Source organism: Lacerta agilis, chromosome 10 (assembly GCF_009819535.1).
Source record: "Lacerta agilis isolate rLacAgi1 chromosome 10, rLacAgi1.pri, whole genome shotgun sequence".
Lineage (NCBI taxonomy): Eukaryota > Metazoa > Chordata > Lepidosauria > Squamata > Lacertidae > Lacerta > Lacerta agilis.
In genome coordinates this window covers 3,138,220-3,160,816 of record NC_046321.1, presented here as the reverse complement: position 1 = coordinate 3,160,816, position 22,597 = coordinate 3,138,220, and the positions used below count along the sequence as shown (strand labels likewise).

Below are 22,597 nucleotides of genomic sequence, written 5' to 3'. Positions count from 1 at the left end.
AACGCCCTCCCATCAGATGTCAAGGAAATAAACAACTACCTGACTTTTAGAAGACACCTGAAGGCAGTCCTGTTTAGGGAAGTTTTTAATGTTTGATGTTTTATTGTGTTTTCAATATTCTGAGTGGCTGGGGAAACCCAGACAGATGAGTGGGTTGTTGTTGTTGTTGTTGTTGTTGTTGTTGTTGTTGTTGTTGTTATCAATAATAATAATAATAACCCAAGCTGCATGTAATAATAACCCAAGCCCTTGCATAAACTCACCCAGGCAGCGAGGCTGGTCGTGGCGCAGCGAACACTTTGCTTTGCCATGCGCGCACACACAAGTGGTGCACAGATCTCGGTCCCAGGAAGCGCCGTCCTCATAGCGCCGCCCCTCCCAGAGGCAGGCTGGCCGCCGACACTCACAGTCCTCCAGGGACTTCACGCGGCCCAGCAGGTCTGAATTCTGGGGAGGGAAAGACGGGGGACACTGTGGGTGACGGGAGGGGTGATACTCTGGATGCTGACAGGGGAGGAGGATGTCCTAAGAACAAGGCCCCGTCCCCCCCCCCCCATGAAAGAATTACATTTGATATACAGGATATTCAGGGTAGAAACTGCTATTATGGAAACGAAGCTTTTTAAGAAACAAAACAAAACACAAGTTTCTAGTCCTCATTGTCAGCGGGCAAAATAAAGAAACTTGGACCCGTTACGTGTGGAACGCAGCACTTATGGGAAGCTCGACTCACCACACTGGAGGGTGAAAATGTGGGATTTCCTGTCAAAATCACAAACGCATGATTGCCAGACAGGCACATGAGGAGCTGACACTCACAGCATTTCTGAATCAATATCAGAGAGACTAAATGAGATCAATTCCTTAATGCTTTGGAGGGGATTTCTAACAAAGGAGACAATCTTATATACTTCCTTCCTGCCTGAGCTTTCGCTCTCTTCTTTCCAGCCAGTGATGTGAGCTCCACTTTTTTCGTAACTAAGAAGTCTTTTCAGCTGCATACTACTTTGACGTATTTGCTGCCTGCGTTGAAATGTAAGTAAAATTCTTTTTCAGCTAAAACATGTGGTTCATTCTCAGCAACAGGGACAAAAGGGGGAAGGCCAGTTCCCTTATTTTAACAGGGACAAAAGGTGCCATTGCCTATTTCCTAGCTTCTAGAAGGCTGCAAATGCATGTAAGTGTTTTTACCACGCTAAAATGGCTTCGTAGTCTGTTTATTCTCATTTACACGCACATAATCAGTATTCAGTACCAAAATTGTGAAAATGAGAAATATGTAGCTGGGGTGTGGCAGTCACCAAATGTTGCCCTCACTCAGTATGCCATATTACCAAAGTTTTCCTCTTTTTAAGGCTCCTTCCCATGTCTTTTGGAGGTAATTAAGCAGTGAAAGAACAGATATATGGCAAAAATGCTGCTGTCACAAGATTCATGTGGAGACGGGGTTAGACTAGATGACCCCTGGGTCCCTCTAAAATTCTGTGTGGTGGGATCTGAGCTCCCCTCACCTGCTCCTTAACCATGTCCAACATCGTCCCCAGCCCGTCCACCAGCTCCTCCAGCCGCCGTATCCTTTCCTCTGCGCTGGCTGCGCTAGATCTCCCTGGTCCCGGCGGCGGGAAGTCAGATTCGCTGGGCTCCCGCTGGTAGTGGCGGATGTCAGTCAAGGCCGGTGGCTCAAGGGGCGGCAGAGAGTCCAGCTCAGGCAGATGCCCGTCTGGTAGATCCACATAGCGCTCCTCAGCTGCGGTGTAGGACAGAGGGAGGAGGTCTGGCTCTGCGGGTCAGCGAAAAGGAGAGAAAAAAGGGCAAGCAGAATGGTCAAGGGGGTGGAGTGATAGCCTCTTGGGAGATGGAGCTATTGCTTCTGCAAGGGTGGCATTTGGTACTGGGCCCAGTAACCAGGACCATGTGGATTAAATTAAACCGAAACCCGTGTTTCTAGTCCTCAGGATTGCAGATACAGTGATACCTTGGTTCTCAAATGCCAAAAACCTGTTACAGGTAGGTAGCCGTGTTGGTCTGCCATGGTCAAAAATAAAAAATAAAAAAATCCTTCCAGTAGCACCTTAGAGACCAACTAAGTTTGTTCTTGGTATGAGCTTTCGTGTGCACGCACACTTCTTCACATACACTGAAACAGAAGTCACCAGACCCCGTTAACGACTGCAATCTCCCAGGACATTCTGTACAAGATCTCAAAGTAGCTGTCTTATTAAAAAGGAATTTCAGAAATAGACTGGAAAGAGAAGTTGCTGAATTGCAACTCATTACCAAACTTAAAACCATGGAGAGACCTGGTCTGAATAGAGACATTGGATTCTTATCTCATGATACATGACAAAGCTATTTTTAGCCATCTCACCCCTTGCTTTTTCCTGTAAGACCAACTGCAGTCGTTAGCAGTCGTCAACAGGTTTACCACAGCTATCAGCCTATCACCCATTCCCACCCCCCTTCTGAGTAATACCCCTCCCCACTCTCTCACTATATATAAGGGTCTGGTGACTTCTGTTTCAGTGTATCTGAAGAAGTGTGCATACACACGAAAGCTCAAACCAAGAACAAACTTAGTTGGTCTCTAAGGTGCTACTGGAAGGAATTTTTTTTTGTTTTGACTAAAAAAAGAGAAAAGGGGAAGAAAGGAAAAAAAACAAAAAGATATAAAGGAATAAAAGGACTCCTGGCTCTCGGGCTTGCAGCTACAAATGATATTCATTCCTTAAAATCCAACCCTTCTATTTTCCATAAACCAGTATTTATTCAATTTTCCAGCTCACTTTCTCTTCCGTGCAAAACGTCCACAAGGAATTATCAATCCTTAACAAATGTCGGCATTGGTTTTTCTCTAATGGAAACATCTTAACTTTGCCATCTCAGCCGGAGCCAATACTTTTATCAGCCTGAGATTCCCACGCCGGGTGTAATTTTATGAGCTTCTGCCATGCTGCTTCTCGGCTTGTCTCTAAGCTAAGAAATCCCAAACGCTGCATCCCTTTGATCGCTTGCCTTGCCCTCTGAAACCTTAAATTAAAAGAAAGAAAAGAAGAAGAAGAAAGCTGTTTGCCCGGCCTCTCGCTGCCCCTCCATCTCCAGCAGGATTCCTGCCCCCCTCTGCCCCACAGCCTGACCTCCATCTTGCACAAGGACCCCCCTGACCCACCACCAGCAGCTTGGATCAGGGGGCACCCGGCGGGGTTGTGAAGCCTCGACCCCTCCCTTCCGGGGACCCAGCGGGGCGTGTGCGTGTGGGCCCAGACGCTGGGCAATTCCTCCTGCCCGGCTGACCCTTCCAGGAGGGCTGGAGGCCAGAAGCGCTTAATGAGCAGAAGGGGGCGAGTTGGGGGGCAGCCAGAGCCGAGATGCTGATTAGATGCATGGATGGCTCAGGAAGCGCCTTGCCAGCAGTTGGGAGGAGGGGAAAGGGGGGGGGACACTGAGCGGGAGAGAGCAGGAATTGTGGCCAGAAAAGGGACGGAGATTTCAGGAGGAGGTGTGGGCAATGCATAGGGCAGGGATGGCCATAGGTACCAACTCCCTGGGGCCCAGAGCACCCACAAAACTCTCCATGATGGGGCCGGGTACACACAAATTTCAGTGCCAGGGACATGCACCCGTGGCCGCAGGCACCCACACATCGCGGCGGGGCCAAGCTGGCACTCCTGGGAACAGCTAAGCGGCACCCTCCTGCTGATGTCATGGAATTGTGGCGTTGGAAGGGGCACCGAGGGTCATCTAGTCCAACCCCCCCCCCCGCAATGCAGAAATCTTTTTCTCAAGGTGGGGCTCAAACCCACAACGGCAAGATTAAGAGTCTTATGCTCTACCGACTGACAGCCTAGAGATTTCTTAAAATCAAAGGAAGTGGGCCAAAACGCAGCCTTGGGGGAAAGGAGGTCTAGCTTATAGTTTTTAATGTTTGGTGTTTTATTATGTTTCTGTATGTGCTGGAAGGCGCCCAGAGTGGCTGGGGCGACTCAGTCAGATGGTAAAGGTAAAGGTAAAGGGACCCCTGACCGTTAGGTCCAGTCGTGTCCGACTCTGGGGTTGCGGCGCTCATCTCGCTTTATTGGCCGAGGGAGCCAGCGTTCCATTTCCGGGTCATGTGGCCAGCATGACTAAGACGCTTCTGGTGAACCCGTGTCAGATGGGTAGGGTACAAATAATAATAATAATAATAATAATAATAATTATAAAAAAATTACAGCAAATGAAGCTTTGTTGTTCAGTCGTTCAGCCGTGTCCGACTCTTCGTGACCCCATGGACCAGAGCACGCCAGGCACGCCTATCCTTCACTGCCTCCCGCAGTTTGGTCAGACTCATGCCAGTCGCTTCGAGAACACTATCCAACCATCTCATCCTCTGTCGTCCCCTTCTCCTTGTGCCCTCCATCTTTCCCAACATCAGGGTCTTTCCCAGGGAGTCTTCTCTTCTCACGAGGTGGCCAAAGAACTGGAGCCTCAGCTTCAGGATCTGTCCTTCCAGTGAACACTCAGGGCTGATTTCTTTAAGGATGGATAGGTTTGATCTTCTTGCAGTCCGTGGGACTCTCCAGAGTCTCCTCCAGCACCAGAATTCAAAAGCATCCATTCTTCGGCGATCAGCCTTCTTTATGGTCCAGCTCTCACTTCCATACATTACTACTGGGAAAACCATGAAGCTACCTTCCTCCTTATTCCTTCGTGTTGTTGGGTTTGGTTTCCAGGGATGATGTGGCTGGACTTCTCCCGAAAACATCTAGAAAACCACATTGGCAAACTTTGACCCAGGGGAAGCTTCTCTCTGCAACTTAGGAGGGTTGCAGTCTGCAGTCTGGGTACAGTGCTCCCTCGGTTTAAAGGGACGCAGGTGGCGCTGTGGTCTAAACCACAGAGCCTAGGGCTTGCCGATCAGAAGGTCGGCGGTTCGAATCCCCGCGACGGGCTGAGCTCCCGTTGCTCGGTCCCTGCTCCTGCCAACCTAGCAGTTTGAAAGTACGTCAACGTGCAAGTAGATAAATAGGTACCACTCCGGCGGGAAGGTAAACGGCGTTTCCATGCGCTGCTCTGGTTCGGCAGAAGCGGCTTAGTCATGCTGGCCACATGACCCGGCTCCCTTGGGCAGTAAAGCGAGATGAGCGCCACAACCCCAGAGTCGGACACAACTGGACCTAATGGTCAGGGGTCCCTTTACCTTTTATCTTTCCTCCAAAGAGCTCTCTTCCTCCCCATCTTATTCGCACAACAACCCTGCGAGATAGGCTAGGCCGAGGGGCACTGCAGATTATCGATGAGCCGGAAGGTGCGCAGAGGAGGGCGATCGAAATGACCAAAGGTCTGGAAACCAAGCCTGATGGGGAGCGGTTGAAGGAGCTGGGTACGTTTAGCTTGGGAAAGTTGGGACTGAGAGGAGATAGGAGAGCCACCTTCCAATATCGCAAGGCCTGGAAAACGGAGCAAGATTGTTCTCTGCTGCTCTGGAGGGCAAGACTCGAACCCGTGGCTCAAGTGGCAAGAAAGGAGATTCCAACTGAACGTCAGGAAGAACTTGCTCGATGTAAGAGCTGTTTGACTCCTGCAGAAGGTGGTGGTGGGCTCTGCCTCATTTGAGGTTTTTAAGATGGGATTCTTTAGCTGTGATTCCTGCATTGCAGGGGGTTGGACTAGATGACCCTTGGGGGTCCCTTCCAACTCTATAAATCAATGATTCCCCCCCCCCTCTAGACACCATCAAGGGGCCTTTCCTTTTTTCCTTCTCTGTTTGGACAAAGACATCAGAGGTCCCCAGTGCCCTTTTCCAGGGGGCAGCTTCTCAAATGCTTGGGAAATGTGGGGAGGAGAAGGGGGGGTAGTGAAACGAGCCTCTCACAGATCACTGCAGCTTCTGGAAGAGAATGCTCATACCAGAAACCCCGCAAAGCCGTCTGAATTTTAGCAAGGCTTAAAGGAACTCAACCTCCACCGAGCTCCGTCGCCACTGCCCGTCTGCAGCAGGGGCAGAGAAGGGTCAAAAAGTTTTGGCAGGCTCAGTCTGATGAACCTTTCAGGTAATTGGCCAATTAACTCCCCCCCCCAAAAAAAAAGAGGTCATGGGGCAAAGAGTACGAGGTTTTTGAGAAATGTGGTTGAACGGCGTAAATCCTTGAGGGAGGACCGTAGAATCTTAACATCTCGGAGCACAAAAACAGGTCGCTGTTTTGCAAACGGCATTCGAGCTCACGCCGGAAAGTTGAGTTTCTTAAAGAGCTCTGTCGCCCCAACACCTTGCGAAAGGATATTGTAGAGGTGCGGAAAGATAAAGGAAGAACCAGGTGCACAAATATAGGATAGGGGGCAGCTGGCTCTCTAGCAGTACATGTGAAAAGGATCTCGGGGTCTGGGTGTACCACAAGCTTAACATGAGCCCACAGTGTGATGCAGCAGCAAAAAAGGGAAATGCTACTCTAGGCGGCATCAACAGAAGTCTAGTGGCCAGATCAAGGGAAGTTATGTTGTTGTTTAGTCATGTCCGACTCTTCGTGACCCCATGGACCAGAGCATGCCAGGCCCTCCTGTCTTCCATTGCCTCCCGCAGACTCATGTTGGTAGCTTTGAGAACACTGTCCAACCATCTCATCCTCTGTCATCCCCTTCTCCTTGTGCCCTCCATCTTTCCCAACATCAGGGTCTTTTCCAGGGAGTCTTCTCTTCTCATGAGGTGGCCAAAGTACTGGAGCCTCAGCTTCAGGATCTGTCCTTCCAGTGAGCACTCAGGGCTGATTTCCTTCAGAATGGATAAGTTTGATCTTTTTGCAGTCCATGGGACTCTCAAGAGTCTCCTCCAGCACCATAATTCAAAAGCATCCATTCTTCGGCGATCTGACTTCTTTACAGGGAAGTGATAGTCCCGCTCTATTCTGCCTTGGTCAGACCACACCTGGAATACTGTGTCCCAATCTGGGCATCACAATTTAAGAAGGGTGTTGACAAGCTGGAAGGTGTGCAGAGGAGGGCGACCAAGGTGATCAAGGGTCTGGAAACTAAGCCTGATGAGGAACAACCAGAAGAGGGCAACCAAAATGGTCCAAGGCCTGGAAACGATGCCTTATGAGGAACGGCTTAGGGAGCTGGGTATGTTTAGCCTGGAGAAGAGAAGGTTAAGGGGTGATATGATAGCCATGTTCAAATATATAAAAGGATGTCATCTAGAGGAGGGAGAAAGGTTGTTTTCTGCTGCTCCAGAGAAGTGGACACGGGGCAATGGATTCAAACTACAAGAAAGAAGATTCCACCTAAACATTAGGAAGAACTTCCTGACAGTGAGAGCTGTTGGACAGTGGAATTTGCTGCCAAGGAGTGTGGTGGAGTCTCCTTCTTTGGAGGTCTTGAAACGGAGGCTTGACAGCCACCTGTCAGGAATGCTTTGATGGTGTTTCTTGCTTGGCAGGGGGTTGGACTGGATGGCCCTTGGGGTCTCTTCCAACTCTATGATTCTATGATTCTATGATTCTAACAGTTGAAGGAGCTGGGTAGGTTTAGACTGAGAGGAGATATGAGAGCCATCTTCAAATATCTAGAGGGCTGTCCCGTGGAAGATGGAGCAAGCTTATTTTCTGATGCTCCATCTTCTGATCCTGCTCTGGAGGGCTGGACTCGAACCAGCGCCTTCAAGTTGCAAGAAAGGAGATTCCAACTAAACATTCGGAAACAACTTTCTGACAGTAAGAGCTGCTCAGCAGTGGAACGAACTCCCTCTGGAGGTGGTGGACTCTCCTCCTTCCTTGGGAGGTTTTTAAGCAGAGGTTGGATGGCCACCTGTCAGGGATGCTTTATCCGAGATTCCTGCATTGCAGGGGGTTGGGCTAGATGACCCACAGGGTCCCAGCCGATATTAGAGGGCATGGCTGACTGGAACCCTGCAGAGGAGCACACCATTCCACAGGGACAAGGAACCTGTGGCTCTCCGGAAATATCCTATTCCCGTCAGTCGTGACTACGCAGGTTCTTCATCCCCAGGGGCGTAGCAAGGGGGGGAGAGGGGGGCGGTCCACCCCGGGTTCCATAATGGAGGGGGTGACAAATTAGCAAGGATTTTTTTTTTGAAAATGCCTGCTCCGAAGGTCTTATCTTACTATACTAGGGATTATATAGCTATATATGAAATTTCATCCATATCGGTTAATATCTTGACCCTCCTCCACCAAAATAGCTGTTCACTTGGCTGTTTTCCTATGTCGTGAAGGCTGAAATTTCAGTTCAGAGAACACTTACTGTTCCCAACCCGAACCCTGTGGAAAGCCATCTAATTAGACTTTGAGAGGTTTTTAGGAGGTAATTTAATTATTGTTTGATTTTATACCAATGTTATGTATCTGGTGTTAGCCACCCTGAGCCCGACTTCGGCCGGGGAGGGCGGGATATAAATAAAAGGGTTTTTTATTATTACTTGTTATTATTCCTTTGTAAGAAAATATGAAATAACGTAAAACCATTTTTGTGGCGGGGGGGTCAATGGGGGGGTTGACAAGAAATTTTCTGCACCTGATACTACCTGACCTTCCCATGCCTTTGGGGGGGGGGAAATTTTTTTTTTGCCCCCAGGTACCAATTTACCTAGCTACGCCCCTGTTCATCCCTGCCAGAAAGCAACAATTTCTGGCTAGTCCTCTTTGGTATTCCTTATTTACAGGAAGCCGAACAGCAGCCAGCCCAGCTACAGACTTATTAGCTTAAGAACAGCTGTTCTAACTAAAGGATTTGCCTAATATTTCCTTGGCAGATGAGAAGCCTGAGCTGGGACACATAACTTCCTCTCAGGGGAACAGGCAGACATCAAATCTAGCCACGGATGCTATATTTACCCAGAGGCACACAGATCATAAATACAGCAGGAAATGCAGAGGATCTCTGTGTACGGTTTAAAATAAAAATAAAAATCTCTGGGTCCCGTTTGCAATTTTTACATTAAAGGTGCCATTTCCGTGCTGAGAAGGAGAGGTCAGCACTGCCTTTGTGGGGTTGTCGATGATGCGATCCGGCCTCATGCATAAGCAGGTTTGCGGCGTGGGTCGACAACTTGGGGAATTCTTCCAGAGGTTTTGGGAAAACCAAAGTAGTGAATTTTCGTAGGAGGCGCCAAATGGATCCATCGCCATCTATTAGGTCTCCTGGGGAGGTGGTGGTGGTTGGGATGTTCTGCAGCAAATAACTTGCAGGACAGAAACAGATTGAGGTCTATAAAATTATACACAGCAGGGAGGAAGGGGGTAGGAACAAGTTTTTAACTCTGAGCAGACTTGCTAAAAGGAGGCGGGTGGCGCTGTGGGTTAAACCACAGAGCCTAGGGCTTGCCGATCAGAAGGTCGGCGGTTCGAATCCCTGTGACGGGGTGAGCTCCCGTTGTTCGGTCCCTGCTCCTCCCAACCTAGCAGTTCGAAAGCACGAAGTGCAAGTAGATAAATAGGTACCGCTCCGGCGGGAAGGTAAACGGCGTTTCCGTGCACTGCTCTGGTTCACCAGAAGCGGCTTAGTCATGCCGGCCACATGACCCGGAAGCTGTACACCGGCTCCCTCGGCCAGTAAAGCGAGATGAGCGCCGCAACCCCGAGTCATCCGTGACTGGACTTAATGGTCAGGGGTCCCTTTACCTTTACCTTTACAAAGGTTAAGTATGGAAGTGAGAGCTGGACCATAAAGAAGGCTGATCGCTGAAGAATTGATGCTTTTGAATTGTGGTGCTGGAGGAGACTCTTGAGAGTCCCATGGACTGCAAGAAGATCAAACCTATCCATTCTGAAGGAAATCAGCCCTGAGTGCTCACTGGAAGGACAGATCCTGAAGCTGAGGCTCCAGTACTTTGGCCACCTCATGAGAAGAGAAGACTCCCTGATGTGTTGGGAAAGATGGAGGGCACAAGGAGAAGGGGACGATAGAGCACGAGATGGTTGGACAGTGTCCTCGAAGCGACTAGCATGAGTTTGGCCAAACTGCGGGAGGCAGTGGAAGACAGGAGTGCCTGGCGTGCTCTGGTCCATGGGGTCACGAAGAGTCGGACACGACTAAATGACTAAACAACACCAACAACAAAGCTTAAGAAGCACAGAGGTGCGTAGGACCTGAGGTTTTGTGATACTTTAAATCCAGGGTCCAATCTGCTCAGCTGAGGGACGACAACATGGAGAAAAATGGCAGCATTTTAGACTTTTTAGTTGAGAGAGAAGGCAAGTAAGAGGCGACGCGATACAGACTTATAAAATTACGCCTAGCATGCAGAAAGCGGTCAGGCTGGGGAAATTCTCCTAGCACAAAATTGGGGGATCTCCAATGAAGCTGAGCGCTGTAAGATTCTATACAGATTAAAGGAATGGTGCAGGACACTGTTAACCTGTGGAACTCCCTGCCACAGGAGGCAGTGATGGCCACCTGCCTGGGTGGCTTTAAAAGAGTGTGAGACACATTCACGGAGGAGGAGAGGGCTCTCAATGTCTCCTCGCCACAATTGGAGGCAGCGATGCTTCTGGGTCCCAGTCGCTGGGAACCACCGGAGGGGAGAGGGCTGTTTTGCTGAAATCCTGCTTGCGGTTTTCCCTTGGGGAACTCTGGTTGTCCGCTGTGAAAACAGGACGCTGGACTCGATGGGCCATTGGCCTGATCCAGCAACCGCTTCTCGTGTTCTTATGTCGAGTCCTTAACAGCTGTAATACTTATTGTAGAATATAAATGGATCATTTGCAAAGCCCCAGAGAGAGAGATCTCCATGACACGCCATTCGCTTGGCTCGGGAACAGACAGAAACGTCAGACCCCTTCGTCACCTCCCTTCAGACACATTGCCCCCCACTCCTTTCCCACTCTGTTCCAGATGTTAGCCCCCTCCACTCCCTCCAGCTGGAGCCCATCCAAGGCGCATGAGTTGTACCCGCCCAGGACAGGGAACATCTGGATCGGCTGATTCCTGCTCTTCGCACAGATGTTGAAGGCTTGACAGGGCGAGAAACGTTCCCAAAGTCCGTGGGTTGCTTTGATGTCTCGTTTCTTTGCTTCTCCGTTCCCACCAACTCCATTCCGAGTGGATGAAGAATTATAAAATTGTAGAGATGGAAGGGATCCCCCCCTCCCGGGTCATCTAGTCCAACCCCCCTTCAATGCAGGAATCTCATTTTAAAAACCACCTTTCAGTCTTCTCATTTCCAGCCTAAACGTACCCAACTCCCAGATGTTCTGGACTGTGAGTCCAGATGTGCTTCCATCAGCCACCGTTTCATCCAACTCTGTGCTGGACTGGGCTGATGGGAGTTGTAGTACAAAAGGCCCCGAGTGCGGCAGGTTGGGAAAGGCCGTCTCAAACCGGGCTGCCACCCTACGCCCCAAGCTCTTACCTGGCAGATTTTTGCAGTGCCAGGGGCGGTGGGGGAAGCCACTGGGTGAAATCTCTGCTGTCTGCCAGTAGCCCTGCAAAATGAAACGAAACGAAATGAAGCCTCCCTAAAAATGCCTCGAGGGGGGTATGAAATGAGAAAGGGGTGTGGTCTTGTGAAAAGCAAACACCAGAATAATAGAACCGTAGAACTGGAAGGGACCCCAGGGGGTCATCTAGTCCAACCCCCTGCAACGCAGGAATTGCAGATAAGAGAATCTCTGACAGATGTGATGGCTAGTCCTCTGTTGATTCTCTCTCTCTCTCTCTCTCTCTCTCTCTCTCTCTCTCTCTCACACACACACACACACACACAGAGTATTTGGTACTCAAATATATACTGCCCCTGGCCTTAGAGGCTTTGCTTCCTAAGAGAGAATTTTATTTACGGCCATTGTTGTTGTTGTTCAGTCGTTCAGTCGTGTCCGACTCTTCGTGACCCCATGGACCAGAGCATGCCAGGCACGCCTATCCTTCACTGCCTCTCGCAGTTTGGCCAAACTCATGTTAAGGCCAGGGGCAGTATATATTTACGGCCATAGGCCCATACAAATAAAAAACACATAGAAAACAGTTTGTGCAAGTGGGAACAACAGCCGCTAAAACCCCACAGTAACAATAAAATACAATAAAATAGAATGGCAAACTAAGCCTTAGCTAGCTTGTAGTGCTCCTTGGCGTCGCTTTTGGGTAAGGACAGCGACCAGGAACCTTGCCACTTTCAGGGTCGTATGAGCGTCCTTATCCTGCAAGATTTGGGCAAGGTGGAATTCTGGTGGGGTGCCCTCTAGTTTCTGTATGATTGATCCCAGCTTCCTTATAGCGGCTACTCCATGGAAGCTGGACTGCTCCTTTCCTTTAAAGCCACGGAGCCAAACTCAATGTTCCCAGGGGGGGGGAAACAATGATCTCCGTTCCGTCTTTCCCCATAACACTGTTTGGGGGAGTGGAAGGAGGGGAGAACTGCCACAACTGCTGCTAGAATTTTGATTGCTAAATACTGGAAAGGTGAGGAGCTCCCAACAGTGGAAGAATGGCAGATGAAGTTAATTGAATATATGGAACTCGCAGAACTGACCGCGAAGCTCCGAGGCCAGAGGGAGGAGACGGTGCAAGAAGAGTGGAAAAAAATTTAAAGACTATTTGAAACAACGCAAAAAATTGGACATTTGAAGTGAAATCAGTGATAATAATAGGCGATAGCTATACAATGTTAGATTGAAGTAGTGTACAAGAAGTGAAGATTGAAGGGAATTTTAGAAGTTAGTATAAGATAGATATATAAGATGTTAAGATTAATGTGATAAGATTAAGAAATAGTGATAGAGATAAGATGAGTTAAGGTTAAGATGAATCATGTTGAATGTTTATTAAAATAGTCAAGAAGTTACTAAAGTAAATTAAAACTGTACGCAGAAGTGGGAACGGGGGATGTCCCCTAAATAAGATTAGAAATGAGGTTATAAGATGTAGATTGATATGTTTTTGTGTTTTATTTGATTGTTTTTTTGTAATTTGTGATGTGTTTTTTGTTGTTTTTATGTTGTTTTTATGTGGTTTGTATGGAAAATGCAATAAAATTCTTATTAAAAAAAAGGAAGGAGGGGAGAACATTTGTGTGCTTGGGAAGGACGCCCCCCCTTCACTGTCTCGGTCCTTCCCTGCAAAGCCCCCCCCCCAGCCCAGCTCTTCTCTTACCCCTCCATTTAAGGGGCCGGGATAACACATTTGATAACCTATTGGGAGAGGGAGCTTCCAGTTGTGGGGTGCTGAACGTCAGAAATGGGGTTGTTCAGATCCTGCAGTCAGGTTGATGGCACCAAGGTCGGGGGCCCAGATGCCCTTCCCTGAACATCAGAACGGCCTTCTGGATCAGGCCGATTGCCCCTCTAGTCCAGCATCCCGTTCTCAACCAGGTATAGCATGGAGAGCTCGGCTGGTTAGAACGTGCTTCTGATAATGCCAGGGTTGCGGGTTCGAGCCCCGCACAGGAGAGATGCATATTCATTCCTACATCCCAGGGGGTTGGGCTAGATGGTCCTCGGGGTCCCCTCCAGCTCTACAACCCCATGATTCTATCAAGAGGCGCCTCTTCACAAGCAGGACCCGAACACAAGACCATTCTCCCCACCTGCATTTCCCAGCAATTGGGACTCAGAAGCATTACTGCCTCCTAATTGTGTAGGGCAGAGCAGAACAATTGTGGCTAGGAGCCATTCAGGATTTCCCCCTAATCCTCTTTAAAAGGTTGGTGGCCATCCCTGCCTCCTGTGGGAAGGAGTTCCACAGGCTAACAACGTGTTGCATGAAAAGCCCTTCTTTTTATCTGTTCCTTGAGAAAATTCACCCGCAAATTCATCTCCCGACACGCACACGGATGCAATTTCTCCAAGAAATTCCCTCCAACGTCATGCGCCATGTGTATTATTTTCAATAATCATTTCTAGGCACATAAAAAGAGGCTGCTGGATCAGGCCAATGGCCCATCCAGTCCAGCCTCCTGTTCTCACAGTGGCCAGCAAGGCACGGGTGCGAAACCCACAAGCAGGATCCGTGCATGAGAGCCCTGCCCTCATCCTGCAGTTATAATAATAATAATAATAATTTATTACTTATTCTCCGCCCATCTGGCCCGGTCCCCCCAGCCACTTTGGGCAGCTCCCAACACAATATTAAAAACACGACAAAACATCAAACATTAAAAACTTCCCTAACCAGGGCTGTCTTCAGATGTCTTCTGAAAGTCACATAGTTGGTAAAAACAAAATCGAAAGTTCTTTCTAGTAGCACCTTAGAGACCAACTGAGTTTGTTCCTGGTATGAGCTTTCGTGTGCATGCACACTTCTTCAGATACACTGAAACAGAAGTCACCAGATCCTTAAATATAGTGGGGGATATCACCCATTCCCACCACCCTTCTGAGTAATACCCCTCCCCACTCCCCCACTATATTTAAGGATCTGGTGACTTCTGTTTCAGTGTATCTGAAGAAGTGTGCATGCACACGAAAGCTCATACCAGGAACAAACTCAGTTGGTCTCTAAGGTGCTACTAGAAAGAACTTTCGATTTTGTTTTGACTATGGCAGACCAACACGGCTACCCACCTGTAACATAGTTGGTAGACAGCTGCCTTGGACACAGAACTGACCTGCGCCTCCATGGGCAGCTGTGAGTCCAAAATGACTCCCAGGCTGCGCACCCGGTCCTTCAGGGGCACAGTTACCCCATTCAGGACCAGGGAGTCCCCCACACCTGCCCACCCCCTGTCCCCCAAAAACAGTACTTCTGTCTTGTCAGGATTCAACCTCAATCTGTTAGCCGCCATCCATCCTCCAACAGCCTCCAGGCACTCACACAGGACCTTCACCGCCTTCACTGGTTCCGATTTGAAAGAGAGGTAGAGCTGGGTATCTTCCACATACTGATGGACACCCAGCCCAAACCCCCTGATGATCTCTCCCAGCGGCTTCATATAGATATTAAAAAGCATGGGGGAGAGGACGGAGCCCTGAGGCACCCCACAAGTGAGAGCCCAGGGGTCTGAACACTCATCCCAAAACACCACTTTCTGGACACGGCCCAGGAGAAAGGAGCGGAACCACTGTAAAACAGTGTCCCCCAGCTCCCAGCCCCTCTAGCCGGTCCAGAAGGATGTTATGGTCGATGGCGTCAAATGCCACTGAGAGACCCAGCAGAACGGTGATGATTTGTGGCATTGCCTACTAAAGAGGGCTCTAACTCTGATTTATTACAGTTTTGGCGAGACACCGGCTTGTTAGGAGATTAAAGGTAAAGGGACCCCTGACCATTAGGTCCAGTCGCGGACGACTCTGGGGTTGCGGCGCTCATCTCGCTTTACTGACCGAGGGAACCAGCGTACAGCTTCTGGGTCATGTGGCCAGCATGACTAAGCCACTTCTGGCGAACCAGAGCAGTGCATGGAAACGCCGTTTACCTTCCCGCCGGAGTGGTACCTATTTATCTACTTGCACTTTGACGTGCTTTCGAACTGCTAGGTTGGCAGGAGCAGGGACCAAGCAACGGGAGCTCACCCCATCACAGGGATTCGAACTGCCGACCTTCTGATCGGCAAGCCCTAGGCTCTGTGGTTTAACCCACAGCGCCACCCGCGTCCCTTGTTAGAAGATTGGGAAGGGCTAATGGAGATAAATGCTGGAAGTAAGCCAGGAGTCACGGCCGGACGCTGGAATACTTTCGGTTTCGGAAAGGCAAAATGGAAGCTGTGGCGGAATGAGAATTGAGTCGTGGAAGGAGGGGCAATGTTGAAGAGCATCAATTGATCACAACACGAAGGAAAAGAAGAAGGTAAACAAATATTTCACGCAGAAAACTACAAGAAATAAATTCCCTTTGCAAGCTAATGGATATGGATTTGTTAAATACGAACGAAATTCGTCATATCACTGGCTGCTAAAATAAAGGATCAAGATTGGAATTGTTGTATTTGGACCAATTAAGAGAATTGGTGCAGGACCAAGGAATAACTCAACTCCTGATAGCCGGAACTTGGGAAGTCATCCAAAATTGAATAATTGGCTCTTTTGATTGTATTATGATTTGGTATTGGATTAATGTGGACTCCATTGGATTGTTATTAATGAAAACTTAATAAAAATTATTTTTAAAAAGAAAGAAAAGGGAGAGATCCAGCAGAACTAGGCTTTCACCTGGTTCGCAGGTACTGGAATTCGGGAGCATCGTGCTGCCACCTTACCAGGAACTTGCTGGCCTTGTCTCCGTCCAAACTGGCAAAGGTGACCTGCAGGTCCAGGGGCAGGATGAGGCTCAGCACCTCCTCGCCGCTGCCTTTCTCGAAGACGACGGGCTCCCGGCAGTCGACAAAGAGCGAGATGCGTTGCGGCTCCAGGTGGAGGGCCAGCCTCACCCAGAGGCCGCGGGCAAAGGGGTTGGTCCCGGGGAAGACCAAGGAGGCTGGCTCCATGTTGTGGACGGCACGGTAGTCGAGGCGCAGCCGGCCGGACCGGGCGCTGGACACCAGCTGCAGGAGGGGGCGACCGTCCCGCTTGGTGGCGGCCGGCGAGACCAGGGAGACGAGGGTCCCTTCCGAGGCGCGGCTCTGGCGGGCCACAAAGTGGAAGCCGAGGGCCGCCTGCACCGTGGACAGCAGGTAGACGGAGTAGTCCCAGGGGAGGGTCAGGTGGGGCACCCGCTGGCGGAACTTCCAGGCCGGCACGCCCGGATCGGGACCCTTGGCCTTGGTGACCCCCACGACAGAGCGGGTGATGTTGAGGGCCTCCAGCAGGTCAATGACTGCCAAAAGAGAGAGAGAGAGAGAGAGAGCAGGTGTGTTGGTGAGGTGGAGGAGGAAGATTTAATATCTAGTTATCTATTCATTTATTTTTCAGATATATTTTATTAGATTTCAACAAGTGCCGCATCAAATTCCAATACACGATCATTTTTTCCATCCCATTTCCCGTGGTGTTTCCCCCCCCCCCGACCCCTTTGCTGAACCCCGTCTTCCCTCTTTTACATCGTAACCATGACACAATAATATCTCGTCCTTTTTGCGGCTCGTAGTTCAAATCCTGCTGCGAATTCATCATATTATAAACTTTCTTTACACAGTCCAAAAGAGGTTCCCATTCTTCAACTATGCAGTTCTCTTAGAAGTGTGCATGCACACAAAAGCTCATACCAAGAACAAACTTAGTTGGTCTCTAAGGTGCCACTGGAAGGAATTTTTGAATTTAATTTTGTTTAGTTTAGCTGTTAGCTTTGTTGATTCAGCCTGGTCCATCATTTATGTATTTATTCTTTTCATTCGTATCGCTCTCCCCCCCCCCAGGAGCTCAAGGCGGTGTGCACGATTCTCCCCCTCCACGTTTAATCCTCACAACGACCCTGCGAGGTAGGCTAGGCAGCAAGGTGGCGACTGGTTTGCACGGAGAAGCCATTGCATTACAACTGTATTGAGGCAGCACCGGCGGTTAAAATTTTGAACCCCCTAACAGTTTTGCAGCTGCCCATGTGGTCCCCCCCCCACCCCAAAGCTTAGCCACCGCCTCATGGTCCAACTCTATGACTCGGTGGGCCTGATCCAGCAGCCTTTTAGCATGCCCTTCGGGTTCCTGTGGCTTGCAAACAGCTTTATAATGCAATGGGGGGAGGGGGAAAGAGGTAGGAAAGTATTGGCAGAGTATCTAGCGCAGGGGTCAGCAAGCTTTTTCAGCAGGAGGCCAGTCCACTGTCCCTCAGACCTTGTGGGGGGCTGGACTATATTTTTTTTTGGGGGGGAATGAATTCCTGTTGTTGTTCAGTCGTTCAGTCGTGTCCGACTCTTCGTGACCCCATGGACCAGAGCATGCCAGGCACCCCCTATCCTCCGCTGCCTCCCGCAGTTTGGCTAAACTCATACCAGTCACTTCGAGAACACTGTCCACCCATCTCATCCTCTGTCGTCCCCTTCTCCTTGTGCCCTCCATCTTTCCCAACATCAGGGTCTTTTCCAGGGAGTCTTCTCTTCTCATGAGGTGGCCAAAGTACTGGAGCCTCAACTTCAGGATCTGTCCTTCCAGTGAGCACTCAGGGCTGATTTCTTTGAGAATGGATAGGTTTGGTCTTCTTGCAGTCCGTGGGACTCTCAAGAGTCTCCTCCAGCACCATAATTCAAAAGCATCAATTCTTCGGCGATCAGTCTTCTTTATGGTCCAGCTCTCACTTCCATACATTACTACTGGGAAAACCATAGCTTTAACTATACGCACCTTTGTCGTCAAGGTGATGTCTTTGCTTTTTAAGATGCTGTCTAGGTTTGAACCCAGATATGCATTTTAAATAAAAGGACACATTCTGCTCGTGTAAATACACGCTGATTCCCGGACCGTCCACGGGCCGCATTTAGAAGGTGATTGGGCCGGATCCGGGCCCCAGGCCTTAGTTTGCCTACCCATGGTCTATTTTCAGTCCACCCACCCAACTCCAGGCCGAGAGTTGACCGCATATTCCAAAGACCGCTCATCCTGCGGGGCCTAGACTCTCTCTCTCCCCCCCACACACATTCCAGCCTCCCCCCAGCTCCATTGGAGCAGCCCCAGCTGTTCTTAATTAAACTGGGATCAGGAGGGGTTTTCTGGGAAAAGCGCCCAGGCACCGCTCAGCCCCGGCCGAGCTCTCGACAAAGGGAGCGTTGCCTTTGCACACGGACATTATGTGGGCCGGGGGGACCCATCTGCCCACAAATGATTCACAGCGACAGCCCCGGACTTTCGGGTATTTTTGCAAATCCGGCAGAGGGACCTACGAAGGGCACACACAGATGCGCACTCGACGCCGCAGCTGGTTTGGGAGAGTCTGTTTCGCCGTCTCTCGCACCACAGGGCGCGTGTCTGCCGCACGGACGTAAGGGTATGGGAAGAGGCCTGCAGGATCGGGCCAGCGGCCCATCTAGCCCAGCATCCTGTCCTCACAGCGGCCAAGAGGATGCGCAAGCAGGATTCGAACGCAGGAGCCCTCTCCTTTCCTGCAGCTTCCAAAATTCTTGGAGTCAGAAGCATTCCGACCAGAGCATAGCCGTCGGGGCTACCGATAGCCCCTTCTATTCCTCTTTCAAAGCCATCCAAGTTGGTGATCTTCACTGCCTCCCTCAGCAATGAGTTCCACAGTTTAACGATGTGCTTCGCGAATGATAGAACATGGAGCTGTGGAGCTGGAAGGGACCGTGAGGTTTCATCCAGTCCAAGCCCCTGCAATAAAGGAATCTTTTGCCTAAACGCGGGGCTCGAACCCACGACCCTGAAATTAAGAGTCTGGTGCTCTACCAACTGAGTTTTATCTGTCCCGAGTCTTCGAACATTCAGGAGAGGGAGGAAAACTGCTCTCCACTCTTTCCATGCAAGGCATAATTGGCTATTTTGGTGCACGATCCAGGGAATGCGAAACAGTCTGAAGTGTCATTGACTCCTAGCAGGAAGGGAAGAAGAATGCTCTTAAATGCAAAATTGGCTGGATCCTACCTTTTTCCCCAGGGAGGGGAACCCAGATGGCAGAGGAAGGTTCTGCCCCATGTGCTGTAGCAAAGAGGAGATGCCAACAGTTGCTTTTCCATCCGGCCGCTGAAGAAGAGTCTGGTTACTGGGGTAGCTCAATCGGTAGAGCACGAGACTCTAAACCTCAGGGTTGTGGGTTCGAGTCCCACACTGGGCAAAAGATTGCTGCATTGCAGGGGGTTGGGCTAGATGACCCTTGGGGGTCCCTTCCAATTCCACAGCTCTATGATCTAAGTGCAAAATGTGCCAATTTGGGCTCCAGTAAAACTGAATCCCATAAAGGAAAATGTTCCATTTCCCTCTGTGAGTTTGTGGGAACATGTATTGTTTATTTCATAAAATGCATACACTGCTTGATTGCATTTAAACAAACAAACAAACTAAGATAAAGCAATAAAATTACCACCCATAAAAAATAGCATTCCCGAGGTTAAAAGGATGATAGACCAAAAACAGAGTGGCGCTTGCAACAACTTTGTAAACATCTGGAGAGGCTTGACTGAACAAAAATATTTTTAGCAGGCGCCGAAAAAAGTGGAGTGAAGCTGCCTGCCTGCTATCACAAGGCAGGGAGTTCCACAGTGTACAGGTGAAACTCGAAAAATTAGAATATCGTGGGAAAGTCCATTTATGTAAGCAATTGTTTTCATTAGCTACTGGAGTTTAATATGTGAGATGGACTCATGACATGCAAAGCGAGATAGGTCAAGCCTTTGCTTGTTATAATAGTGATGATTATGGTGCACAGCTGATGAAAACCCCAAAGTTGAGATTGTGAATTTGGGGTTCTCATCAGCTGTACACCATAATCATCACAATTAGAAGAAATAAAGGATTGACATATCTCGCTTTGCATGTCATGAGTCTATCTCATATATTAGTTTCACCTTTTAAGTTGAATTACTGAAAGAAATGAACCTTTCCATGATATTCTAATTTTTCGAGTTTCACCTGTAGGTGCTGCCACATTTAAAAACTGAGTGTCTTTTGAATGTGGAACATGGGGATCTGCCTTGCATTGAGGAAGATCCCTGGTCCATCCAGCTCAGTATTACCGACACGGACTGGCAGCAGCTCAGGAAGGTTTCAGACGGGGCCTCTTCAAGGTCTGAACCTGGGACATTCTGCATGCCAAGCAGCATGCTCTAGCACTGAGCCAGGAATCTTTCCAAAGAGGTACACAGAAAGCTGTCTAATACTGAGCAAGTCAATCTAGCTTCATACTGCTTACACTGACTGGCAGCAGCTGGCCAGGGCTTCAGGGCAGTGGACTCACCCAGCCTTGCCTGAAGGTCCTGGAGATTTGAACCCAGGACCTGACAGCCGTTTCCAGAAAGAATAAAACCAGTAAAAACAGCTAAAAACAACTAGTTAAAAATATTTAAAATGTAAACTGCCCTGTGATGCTCGAAGTGCTGTATAGAAATTTAATAAACAAACAAGTAAACAAACAAACCTCAAATTAAGATAAGCAAGAAACTAAAAGCAGATTTAAACACACTGATTCACATTCTAGATATTCTGGGTAGACTTGGCTAAGGAAAAAATATTGTTACAGGTAGGTAGCCGTGTTGTTCTGCCGTAGTTGAAACAAAATAAAAAAATTCCTTCCAGTCGCACCTTAGAGACCAACTAAGTTTGTTCTTGGTATGAGCTTTCGTGTGCATGCACACTTCTTCAGATACACAGATAAAATATTGTTTTAGCAGGCGCCAAAAAGAGCACAGCAGAGACGCCTGCTGGATGTCAATTGGCAGGGAGTTCCAAAGTTCCGCCACACGAAAAGATTGATTTCTTTAAAAACGTGGAACTGGTACGATGCCTGGCTACTGCTATTTCAAGATTTAGAAACCGGAGGAGAACAGACTGTAACCCAGTTTTGCAAACCATAAAGGCATTAATGAACGGACCCCCAAATATCTGGAGAGGGACGCATAGACTAATCCGGGAAGGCTGTGGAAGAAAAGTTTCACGGAATGAGAGAACCGCAGAATTGGAAGGGACCGCCAAGGGTCATCTAGCCCAACCCTCTGCGGTTCAGGAATCAGGTCTTTCCCCGCTTCTCAGGGGGTCCCCAAAACAGAGGTACCACCCCCCAGAGAGAGCCAGGAGCTCAGACTCACCGTTGTCCCCATAGTAGTGGAGGGGGGTCTCCTGGGCGGCCCCCGGGAGGCTGTGCCAGGCGCCCTGAAGGGCCAGCGCTGCCCACTGGACGGCGTAGAGCTGCCAGCACCCCGGCATGGCCCCTGCGCCCCAAATTCATGGGGGGGAGCACCCAGAGGCGGCGGCTATAGTGCAGGGGCTCCTCTTCAGCCTTAGGAAGTCGCGCAGATGGACGGAGAGATGCGGGGATGCGGTCCCCGATGCGCCCAGATGCGCGCAAGCATGGAAGGTTCGCAGCGGGCGCTCCGGCGATGGGGCAAGGTCCCTTCCGGGGGTCGGAATGGGGGTCTCAAGCAGCCCCCTCCCCACAGCGAGCCCTGAGAAGGGAAAAGGTCTGCAAGGAGGAGGAGGAGGAGGAGGAGGAGGAGGAGAGGGGCTGGGTGAGGATGGGCGCCGCCGTGCAAGCCCGTCCCCGCTCCTCCTCCTCCTCCTCGCCTGTGATGCGGGGCTGAGCCCACCCCCCCCACACCGCCCCACGGGGGGGAGCAAGGGGGAGAGAGGCTCGGCTCGGGCAGGACCCGCAGCTCCCGGGGTGGGAGCGAAAACCCGAGGCGGATCCCGGCTCCGGATCAGAAGCAGCAGGAGCAAGCGGGTGCGAGGAGAGGAGCGCACGGTTAAACGGTGGAACTCGCAGCCGCAGGAGGCAGCGACGGGCAGCAGCATCCTGCCTCAGAAACGCCTGCTGGATGAGGCCAGTGGTTCATTTATTCCAGCATCCTGCTCTCACAGAGGCCAACCAGATGGGGAACCCGCAAGCGGGATTCGAACTGAAGTCCAGCTCCGAAGGCCTTCAGGCGGTTCCCTCACTGCGAGAAGCAAAGTTATAGGGAACCAGGCAGAGGGCCTTCTCTGTGGTGGCGCCCGCCCTGTGGAGCGCCCTCCTGTCAGATGTCAAGGAAATAAACAACTATCTGACTTTTAGAAGACATCTGAAGGCAGCCCTGTTTAGGGAAGTTTTTAATGTCTAGTGTTTTATCATATTTTTCATATTCTGTTAGGAGCCATCCAGGAGCTGGTATCACACA

At 49.9% G+C, this 22,597-nt stretch overlaps 1 protein-coding gene across 1 annotated transcript in view; it reads right to left on the bottom strand.

Moving 5' to 3' along the window:
• Positions 1-21,695, bottom strand: part of KCP (kielin cysteine rich BMP regulator) — a 97,933-nt gene extending 76,238 nt beyond the window's left edge. The window contains exons 1-6 of the mRNA XM_033162530.1: positions 21,533-21,695; positions 16,115-16,671; positions 11,165-11,411; positions 3,167-3,304; positions 1,512-1,780; positions 264-447 (exon numbers count right to left, since the gene is read on the bottom strand). Coding sequence (XP_033018421.1) covers positions 264-447; positions 1,512-1,780; positions 3,167-3,304; positions 11,165-11,411; positions 16,115-16,671; positions 21,533-21,650 — 1,513 coding nt within the window. The 5' untranslated portion in view covers positions 21,651-21,695. The remainder of the gene's footprint in view (positions 1-263; positions 448-1,511; positions 1,781-3,166; positions 3,305-11,164; positions 11,412-16,114; positions 16,672-21,532) is intronic.
• Positions 21,696-22,597: the final 902 nt, after the last annotated feature.